Here is a 10,855-nt window from a genome sequence, read left to right as displayed (position 1 = left end):
TATGCATATAGATGCACTCATGCTATATGATAAATCTGTAACACGTATTTATCTAATATACACTTGTATTTCCTTTCCTGTCCACCAAATATACTTTTTTCACGTAGATACTGAAAAATGTGAAAACTGGAAGTGTTCACGTAAACGTGCCTTCAGAAGGACTAGTGGCTTGCCTAATTGTTTTTAGGGGTAGATTTTAAAATTAAAAACCACTCCTAAGTATGCTCCTGTTCAGATAGTATGCTGAAGGGGGATCAGGGCTGCAATCCTGTCCCAGAGATGCCCAGTGGAGTTTTGCTGTTGACTTGCGTGGTGAGGGGGGCAGGAGTTCACCCTAGTACAAAACCCTAAGAGTTGGAGAGTGTATTTTTTAAATTGTGTAGATGAAGGATAATGAAGAAATATTTTCTCCTCGTTGATCAGCTATCCCAGCCAGTCAGAGCTTTCTAATTCTGCAGCAATATGAAGATCTCCTGCCTTTCCTTCTGCCTCCTTTCTACAATGTGCTGGATGTATTTGACACCAACAACTGGGAACAAAATCTTGCAATTTGGACCTTGCACGATTTCAATGAATGTTAACGAAATTAGAGCCAGTTTCCGAGCGATCAAAGCAACCATTGTAAGTATTGCCCCGTGTGCTGTAGCTGTAGAAAGGCCTGTACAGTCATGGTTTGACCAATCAATATCTCTTTAAAGTCAGTTATCTGGGGACTGGGGGGCTCAGGAGATTGCGATATGGAGCTTTAGTAGTGACCCAGGCCAGATTCTTCCTTGTTCCACACCTTGTGCAGTCATTTACCTCACCTTGTGAGTGCAAAGTGGGTGTCTAATGCTACTGTTCAGCTGTGTGAGCACTTTACATCCACTTTACACTGGTGTAAATGCCAACATGAGGTGCAGAGTAATGGAGAATCAGGCCCCCAAAGCTGTCCCCATCTGATGTCTCTCAAGTGACCTATCTGTGAAATGAGTTTTGATGGTTCTCAGTTCAGTTCCTTGTGAGTTTAAAAAACAAAAGCAGCCACACACCACAAAGTGACCAAGGACAGAATGAGCCTCGGAGACTGACCTCTTCCTCTCCCGACTGGTCCCTCCAAGGCAGGGATGAGATGTGCTGATGAGGCAGTTAGGGGGAAGCTTGCATGCTGAACCTGTTTTTCAAGCAGATTTCACTCTCCAGAGATCATCAGTCTGGGAGCTTTCACCAACATGTAATTCACTTTCAGTTTTTAAGAAGAAAAGCTCTGTTTATATGCTGTATGCATTAGCGTCTAAACATCCTGGTAGCTGATATGCATTAACATCATTGTATTTTTCTTTTTCCTTTTAGCAAGCCAAAGATGCCATCCGAACCATAAGCATTTTGTCATACCCGTACTCTCTGCACAATTTCAATGTAGGTATCATTATTGCCTCTCCATACAACTTTTCTTTGCTGAATTGATCCTTTACAAATAATTTTAAGTGGGCCATTACTCAAGGCTGACTGTAAAATTCCACAAAGGTGTGAATTAGCACTGATTGAAAGGCTCCAATGGAACATCTTTCCATCAGAAAACAGTGTTTTGTCAACTCAGACATTTTCCATGGCAATGTGTAGATTTCAACAAAATTTTATTTAGAAAAAGAAAAATCAAAACAAAGTGACCTTTTTGGAACAGAATATTTTGATTTTTGTTTGTTTGTTTGTTTCAGAACATATTTTTATTTCAAAATTTATATTATTTTACGTTCTAAAATATTTTAAAATAGAAAAGCTGAAATTGAAATGAAACATTTTGATTGACCTGAAACAGTTTTTTTTAATTTTGTTTCACAAGAAATTTAGACATTGAACATTTTGTTCTGATTCAGAATAAAACAAATTTCAAAACTGCAGAATTTACCTTGAAGCAGAAATTCTGGTTCCCACGCAGCTATAGTATGAATACATAGACATAGCTAAGTGGACTAATATGGGCTGATTACATGAATTAAGATAGATGACTCCCTGCTTCTGTAGCCAGCTCTTTTGAAAACAAGATTTCATGTTGATAGTATTTGATAATGAACAGGGGACAAAACCATTTTGCTCCATATATTACTGTAGTTGTATCTCTTTGGGTGAGATTCTCTTCAGCTCCCACAAGGGAAGGAGCCTCAGGCTTGATCAGCCTTGGGATGGAAGACTACTCAGGAACTCAGAGGTGCTTCAGGAAGGGGTTGGTGCTGATAACTTAGTAGATGGTCTCAGGCGTGTTAGAAGGTGTTGTACAGCTGGAGGTATCATCTTTTGGAAGAGACATGTAGCCAAGTTCTTGGCTGCTTGTTGATATTAACATCCTGTAGAACTTTTCCTAATCGGTATGGATGATAATCCTGGCAACTTTCCAGCTTGAGTAATAACCTTCTTCACACCTACATTTCCCTACCAATTTCAGTCGTACTCTTCATGTGCATTCTTCACTTGCTGGGAGATTTTAAAGTTTGTGTTTCCCCCAAGCTCCATTGCAGCAATGAAAGGATGTATTTTCAAAAGTCCTCAGCACCCAACAGCTCTTGTTGTTCATTTTTGAAAGTCAGGTAACTTGTTTAGGTGGGTCCTTGTCACAGAGCGGCTATGTCCCCACCACACCATCCCCCATGAATGAAGTCAGTCCAGTTCCCCTGTGCCAGGACAGGTGATTTCATTGGCCAATTAGGAGGGCAAGGCAGCACCTGGGGGCTATAAAAGACTAGGGCAAACTAGAGACAGGGAGACCCAATAAGTAGGAGAGACCTGCTGAATCAGAGCTGCCTGAGTGGGAGTCAGGGGGCAGGTGAGATCTGCCACAGACACTGTATGCTTAGGAGCTGGGAGAAAGCAGAAGGCAGGAGACAGTAAGAGGCATTTGCAGATTGGTGTCCCCAAGCCAGAGAGGCAGGACTGGAGAAGGCTGAAGGCAGGAGGAGCAGCAGAGGGAGTTGCCTGCTGACTCTGAACCACAGCCAAGGAAAGAAGGCAGGGGAGCAGTGGAGGAGCTTACCAGCTGATGTTTCCAGGATCAGAGAGCTGGGCCCAGAAGAGCCATGAAAGGGCCAAGGGGAGTGAGGGATGTTCCCCTGGTAAAGACGATCTCCCAGCAGAAAGGCTGTGGGGGCTCCCACTGGGAAGAGTAGAAGTAACACTCCAATAGGAAGGGTTGGGGTGGCTGTCCTGGTACAAGGACAGAGGAGGATGGCTGGAGAGTCTGGGCATGGTCAAAGGTGCTGGTGTGTGATATGTGGGGCATCATGAGACAAGATGTCGGGTGATCTTAATGATTGTTTGCACTGGGGTGAGAAATGAACTACATGTGTTTGGGACTTGTATTTGGGATGGTTTTCCTAATGTCTCATTATAAACCAGCCCCAAGGAGGGTACATTTGTGTCAAGAGAGCTTGCATAGAGCTACTGGGGACTCTGAATGGAGAAACTGAGGCAGACATGACTGACATGCCATGGCCGCCCACAGGAGAGCCGCTCCAGGCAGGGGATACCCTAGGACAGTCCTCTTGGGAGCTGAGTTCTTTTGAAAATCTATCCCAAATCTATTGTAAACATTGTAGCAAAGTGTATCAAACAGAATTTTTTAAAAAATTATCCATTCAACTGCCATGTTCAGCACCAAAGATGGCTGCATTTTAGTGATGGGTGAAGTGCTTGCTGATTATAATTTTTTATAGCACTGTGTAAAGCATTTAAAAAGAAAAAGATACTATTTTTCTTAAGTCTGCAGATAGATGTTGCATCATCCATCACCTTTTAAGATTCTACGTGGACAAGGTCTTCAAACACTGTGAGACTGAGGATTCTCATGTCAACCGGAAAATCAGCAGCATAGCCAATTCTTTCCTCAGCATCAAGAAGAAATTCAGACAATGTGTATGTCAGGTTTCAATAAATCCCAGTTATCTCTAAAATGTATGTTAAATCTGTTAAGGTGAGGGATATGAACAAACTTGGCATAGATTAAATAAATCAGCCAGAACATTTCCTGAGGTCCCAAAAAATTTGCTTAAAAGAGAGTTCATACCACTAGGGGCTTCAACAAAGAACAGAAGCATCAAAACACCGTGAAAAGAATTGTTCACATGTTCTGATCACTGGGAATCTTTGAGATTTATCCTTGCACCACATAGCTCCTATTTGAATCTGCACAATAGTATTTAATTGGGATCTTGGACTCGCGTTAGATACAGGAGTGAATTTCATCCTTAGATGAGGCAGTCTGATTTAAGGGAATGCTGTATTTTGCACAGTTTAGCAAGAGCTAGCCTATAAAAGAGTCTCCATATTAATCAGAAAGCCACAGCTTGTTAAAGGAGAAAAGCCTAATGAATTCTCTCTCATTTTTCTAGAATGAACAAAATGTGTGCGATTGTGGAGAGGAAGCAATAGAGAAATATAAACAAATTCTCACCAATTATGGACAGGTAAATTGATCAGACTTTATTTGCTAATGCAAAGACTTGGATTCCTTTTTGCTCATTTCAAATTGCCATAATTATTTACCAAATATTTCTTTCAATCTGCTTCCAGCTGAACATTGCTTCTGCAGCAATGAAATCCCTTGGGGAGCTGGATATCCTACTAGACTGGATGGAGAAGGCTCGTTAGAGAACAGAATACAATAACCAACATGCGACTTTTAAAGGTCCTTTAAAGCTGTTCAGCTGCCATGTGATGAGTGTGGAATAAGGTCTTAATCCAGCTTTCTTTGGGGGTCTTCCCATTGACTTGAATTGGCAACGTAAATGTTTAGACATAGTCTTGCGTAAAGAAGTAATTATTTCAAGCTCACGTGTGGTTTTTCAAATCACAGCACTTATATTCCTGATTAGCCTTGAAAGACTTTCTCTGCTATTAAGGGTAGTTTTTAATTATTCTTTTTAGTTGTGGTTAGATGAGTCTCTTGAGTAATTTAATGAAATTGTTTAGATTGTGTGCTCTTTGGGACAGGGACTGTATCTTCATTTGTGTTTGGAAAGCACAGAGCACACCTTGGGACACCTCTACTTCAGTCTAGATATTAGTAAAGAATGATGCTTACAACCCTAGGGCTCAATCTTACCCCTCAGGTAGTGAACTCCCATTGAAGCTAACAAGAGTAAAGCCTGGGGAAGGCTTGCAGGATTGGTCCCTGTAATGGGTTGTGCTCACCACCGTAGTGCCTCTTGCTGGTTGTTCTAGGAATTAGTTCTGTCCAGCAGCAGGGTGCCCCCCTCTGGTGGTGTCTCACTCTCCATTACTGCTGTCTGTGGGGACCCGCATCACTCCCAGACCTTGGCGTCCTCTTCAGCGCACAACCCTCTGGCTGTACCCCAACTCCATTGTCTCCCCCCTTCAGGGGGAACTGGCAGTCATTTACCCGGCCTCTTGCCACAGTGGCGAACTGCAGCCCCTAGTTCAGCCCCTCGCTCAGGAGCAAACTGCAGTCCTTTGGCTGGCCACTTACTTCGGCAGTCAGTGGGGCAAAGGGGTGGGGGGAAAGGCCCGCCCACTACTCTGGGCCCCGACCCAGGGACCCTATAGCTGGCAGCCACTCACTGCCTCTCCTTCCCCTCTGCCGCTATCTACTTTCCCTGGGCCACTTTCCTGTAGCTCCAGCACCTACTCGGCCCGTGTATCCAGGCCTCACTCTGGGAGCCAGCCAGGCTGGAGCTCTGCTTGCTCCCCGACCCTGCCCAGCACTGCTCTGTCCCAGGTACTTCTCTCTATAGGCAGCCAGTCCTTCTCCCTCAAGCTCCGGGGGAGACTGAGCTCCTCTCTGCCCTGCAGCCCTTCTTATAGGGTCCAGCCTGGCCCTGATTGGCTGCTTCTAAGCCTTCCTCTGATTGGCTGGGTTCTGTGCCGCCACTCCAAGGGCTGCTATTAACCCTTTGCCCCATCACAGTCCCCTAATTTTTCTTTTTAAACCACAAAATAATTACTATTGTCTCTTGAAATAATGCTTAGTGTCATTGTGTTTCTCTACATGTGAAACCATTTTCTATGTAAGATAATTTATTTTCAAACAGAAAAAGAACTGTGTTCTTCCCATATGTATTATATTATCTGCAAGACACTCAATAAGTATATATTGTACTGATCAATTGCACTCCATCTTAAATAAACACTATTTGAAATTATGCTAATTCTGCCTGCTCTGTGTTTGTGAAACTTCCCAACAATTACATATCTGATTCCTGTTTGTGACTTATTTGATACGTTTTCTTTGATGATACACATTCACTATTGCCAGCCGCACACATTCAAAATTCCTGAGTCAGTCTGTGGTGGGGTGTCTACCCCACACAAGACAGAAAGAGGTTAAGATGGCCAAGTAGAACCAGGGAGCAGGGAATTGATTGACAGCAGGCTCAGCTGGGCAGGAACAGAAGTGGCCTATAAAGCCAGGAAGCTAGCAACAGACAGGGGCAGCAGTCACTCCCTGGGAGGAGGGTTTGAAGCTGGTACTCCCAGAGAAATGGGGGGAACCAGGAGTGGTAGCAAGCAGTCCAGGGATGGAGAAATGAGGGCTCAGAGTGCAAAGCCCAGAACTGCTGAGTTGACAGTCCCTGGACTGGAACCTGGAGTAGAGGGGAGGCCTGGTTTCCTCTACCAGCCACTGAAGGAGTGGCACCTTGGGCAGTGAATGGGAAGGATGCCTAGGACAGCTGAAGGGAAGAGTCATGAAGAGGATGCTGTGGTTCCTGGGGTGAGAGAGGGGCTGCGGACCAGAGAGAGAGATGGAGTGACGGTGTGCGACTGTGGGAATGGGTGTCAACCTGACGAGCTAATCCACAGAGTCACCAGGAGGAGACTCCATCCTAGCAGTGAGTGGAGCACCCAGTCATGCAGTCCCAATGAGACTGTTTTTAAAGCCATGATGCTTTGAAAAATAATGAAGGCTGGATTCTTATTTGCCTTCTGGGTTTTGAACCTTTAGGTCTCACGTTTTCAAGCTTTTGACTCAAATCATAAGGGCTAGAAACTTTTTTTCTTTGTTTGCATAAAAGCTGAGATTCTCACATAATTATGACTTTAGTAGCTGGAATTACAAAATCAACTGCAAACATCATAAGACTTACTATGAAGTCACAAGAGTTAGCAACAGTGCATATTATAAGGTCCTGTGCATTGCAGATGGCTTGTTTCTATGTCAACTGCATCTGTGAAGGGAACAATACACAAGAGGTAAATTTCAGCTGGTGCAGAGCTGGCACTAGGGCATTGCTGTTCTTGAGTCCCACAGAAGTGCTCAGAGTAGAATTTAGGTGAGACTTAAGTGGTGCACAGATGTTTTGTTGTTGTTACGTTGGGGCTTTGCCGGGGGAAAAATTTCACCCACTGCAATTTACAGTATATGCAATCAGTATGTTTTCACATGGATTATTCATTGAGTTGCAATGGGGGAATATGTTCTTCATGGATGCATACCTGGAGGATGGCATGATCCATTGCAGCCTTAAACAACGGCCATGAAATGTTACCCACCCTGAGAGAAAAACCAGCTCATAATCCTTTACTGTAATGCTGATTGCAATGAAAAAATGAATATTTCACTCATCCTTCTTAGTCCCTAGTAGGGCAGTCGGTACAGTGGTCTGATGACAGGTGGGTTATAAAGATGACCAAAATGGCTAACTGTTGATGTCTGTCCTGTGCAGGAGGTATTTATTACACCTGTAAATGAGCCAGATTCAGTCCAATCACACAAAGCCTGAGTATCTGGGGTCTATGCAGGTGGAGTGAAGGGAGGTTGTGGAGATGGAACACGCCCTGTGCCAACCTAGGTCCAGAGTACCAGGCTGTCATGCAGTTACCTTCAGCTGTTGTTCCCGCTATGGGCTGGAATAGTGGCCAGGGCCCGTTGGTGCTAGTGTGATGATATGCGTATGATACTAGTGTCACTGGTACAAGAGAAGAAATAACCGATTCGAAGGAACGTAAGGGCATATAGGTGCATGCCACAGGTGCTGCAATCTGGAAACCCAAAGGCAATATTGATGAGATGTCTGGAATGTTTAGCTTCGGCTTGCTGCTGTTGATTTGTAGTCTATGGTAGCCACTGTATCTCAATGTGGTTTTTTTTTTTGCCTTCTAAGGGGAATGGGGAAGCAAGTCACTTTAGCATCCAATGGGCAGGACTGGGAAGATGGGCACTCTTAGGAAATGTTTTGCAGGGCATTTCTTAAGGTGCTTCATATCCTGATGCAAAATATATGAACCTTTCCAAGATATTGAATGTAAGCCAAGTGAGGAAATGTATGGTCAAAGGCAAAGCAGAAATTCCCATGGGAATTCCACCTTTAATTTCATTCCCTTTTCTCACCTGTATATAAATGGGAAGCAACCTCAGCGTCAGAGATACGGTATATCACAAGACAAAACAGAACACATCTTAAAACAAGGTAAGAGATTTTTCTCCATTATATCCTTTTACTTTACTAGCTCTGTGTAGTTCATGTATATAATTATCCATAAACACATCAGTTAAGTATAAAGATGCATTAAACTGATGCACTAGGTCAAATTCAGCCTTAGTGTGACTTCAGTAGAGTTAAAACAGATGGATTTGTCCCACTGAATATAGGACTAGACACCGTCTACGGTACTTATATGGCCCTCCTCACCATAATATCTGAACACTTCGCAATTTGTATTGTATACGTATGATCACAATGCCCCTGTGGGGTAGGCTAGTTGTTCCCATTTTACAGATGGTGAACAGAGAGACTGAGGACTTATCTACATCAAGGTCTATTCTGTAAATTTTTGTTGGCATAGCCATGTTGGTCAGGGGTGTGAAAAAACCATGCTCCCAGCCAGCACAGCTATGCTGCAAACCTCCTGGTGTAGATGCTTCTGTCAGCATAGTCAATGTCTTTTGGGGAGGTGGCATTACTGTGTCAGCAGAACAGCTCTGCAGGGATAAGCTACTTCTAGACTAGGGGGCTCTGCCTATATAGTATATCAGTATAGCTGTATTGGCAAAGCCTGTGTAGTATAGACTAGTGGTTCTCAACCAGGGGTACACAGAAGTCTTCCGGGGGTACATCAATTCATCTAGATATTTACCTAGTTTTACAACAGGCTCCATAAAAAGCACTAATGAAGTTAGTACAAACTAACATTTCATACAATCACTTGTTTATACTATTCTATATACTATACACTGAAATGTAAGTACAATATTTATATTTCAATTGATTTATTTTATAATTATATGGTAAAAATGAGAAAGTCAGCAATTTTCAGCAATAGTGTGCTGTGACACTTCTGTATTTTTATGTCTGATTTTGCAAGCGAATAGATTTTAAGCGAGGTGAAACTTGAGGGTACGTAAGACCAATCAGACTCCTGAAAGGGGTACAGTAGGTTGAGAACTACTGGTGTAGAGTAGCCCTTAACTAGTGGGCTCTGTAATATAGACTCAGCCTTATTTTGACATCTTGCACCCCTCCATTCCTCATCTAACCCTTCTCCTCAAGTACCTGAAGAATGAGATGGCTTCTAAACCAATCCACCTCACCATTTTTTTTAAAAGTCTTAATGCTTTGTGTAAAATGTCAATAAAAGTGACTCAGCCGCACGAGAGGCAATGGACTCCTATGACGAAGGCCCCAAACCAAAACAGGACAGAAGTGGTGGTAGGCTTTATTCTGGTGTACTGCAGGGGGATTAATTTCACCTTCATTCCATCAACTCATCCACTTGCCTATCTCCAGTACCCCATGAATCATGGGGCAGTGACTTACTCACTAAGTTTCTGTTTTTCCCAGGGAGGAAGATGAACCGTAACAATGTCATACAAGGAAATAAAACCTTATGGTGACAAATTCCCTAAGCACTGACACGGGGTTTATGATGTCTCAGAAAAAATGGATGCATTCATAGCTACGAGTGTTCCTCATATTCCATTCGGCACCTGCTCCCATTGAAATAGATAGCACGTACAGGCGCTTAGAGAATTTGTTACCATAAGATTGAATTTCCTTGTATGACAATGTTATGGGGTTCTGAGGTGTTCACTCTCCTTCCTGGGGAACAACAGAAACTTGGTGCCTCAGCGTTGTGGGGATGGACAAGACACCTCTCTAGATCCCTTCCAGCCCTTCATTTCTATGCGGTCTCCTAATTTCAGATCCAGGTCCGCATATTGAAATACAAGCAAGAAACAGTCAATAAACCAAACATTTCTATCACCCCTTGAAATAAATGGCATGGTCCCTGCATCCATTTCTCTCTGGCTTTCCTTCCATTCATCCATCTATCTAAGCTCAGGGTCACAAACGTAGAAGTGATGTCTAAAGGGGCATGTCAGTGGCACATTGGGAAATGGATGAATTGAAGTGAGTGTGAATGTAGAGGACGTCTTAGTGGTGCAACGTGTATGTTGGAAGGAAAGGAGGTACGAAGATGAGTTAGCCTACAGTAACTTTATCTCCCTCTAGACACAGGACTCCACTCTGAATTTGAACCCCAGTGTTTACAGCATTGTTTTTCTATGTTGGAAAATAATTATTTGACTATGTAAACCAATGAGCAATGTTTTATTTCCTACTGAACGTTGTCATGGCTAGAAGCGGGGGTTTCTGTAACCTGCAGAGAAATGAAAAGTTCTTGCCTCTTCTGTGTCATCTCTGATGCATTTCTGCTGTGTCTGAAACCCACCACTGGCCTCAAAAGACTCCACTTGGGCCACTATGTGATCTCTGTGAATATCCACGAAATAAGGCACAGCTTTGCAGCCATTAAAGAAATGACTGTGAGTATGGACTATCTGGAAATGCATCTGCAGCAGTAGCTCAGGATCATGCTGAGCAGTCCTATTGAAAGATCACTTGTAAAAGCAAACCTTCCCACAATG

At 43.3% G+C, this 10,855-nt stretch overlaps 1 protein-coding gene across 1 annotated transcript; it reads left to right on the top strand.

Moving 5' to 3' along the window:
• The first annotated feature begins 429 nt into the window (after nucleotides 1-429).
• LOC119846528 (interleukin-20-like) lies at nucleotides 430-6,095 on the top strand. Its single transcript, XM_038380331.2, has 5 exons — nucleotides 430-621; nucleotides 1,333-1,398; nucleotides 3,733-3,885; nucleotides 4,362-4,436; nucleotides 4,543-6,095. Exons 1-5 carry the CDS (start codon nucleotides 463-465, stop codon nucleotides 4,618-4,620), a joined length of 531 nt encoding a protein of 176 aa, XP_038236259.1. The 5' UTR covers nucleotides 430-462; the 3' UTR covers nucleotides 4,621-6,095.
• Nucleotides 6,096-10,855: the final 4,760 nt, after the last annotated feature.

The sequence above is a fragment of the Dermochelys coriacea genome, chromosome 21, assembly GCF_009764565.3.
Source record: "Dermochelys coriacea isolate rDerCor1 chromosome 21, rDerCor1.pri.v4, whole genome shotgun sequence".
NCBI lineage: Eukaryota > Metazoa > Chordata > Testudines > Dermochelyidae > Dermochelys > Dermochelys coriacea.
Note: the sequence above shows the minus strand (reverse complement) of the source record. Positions and strands in the feature narration are given on the sequence as shown.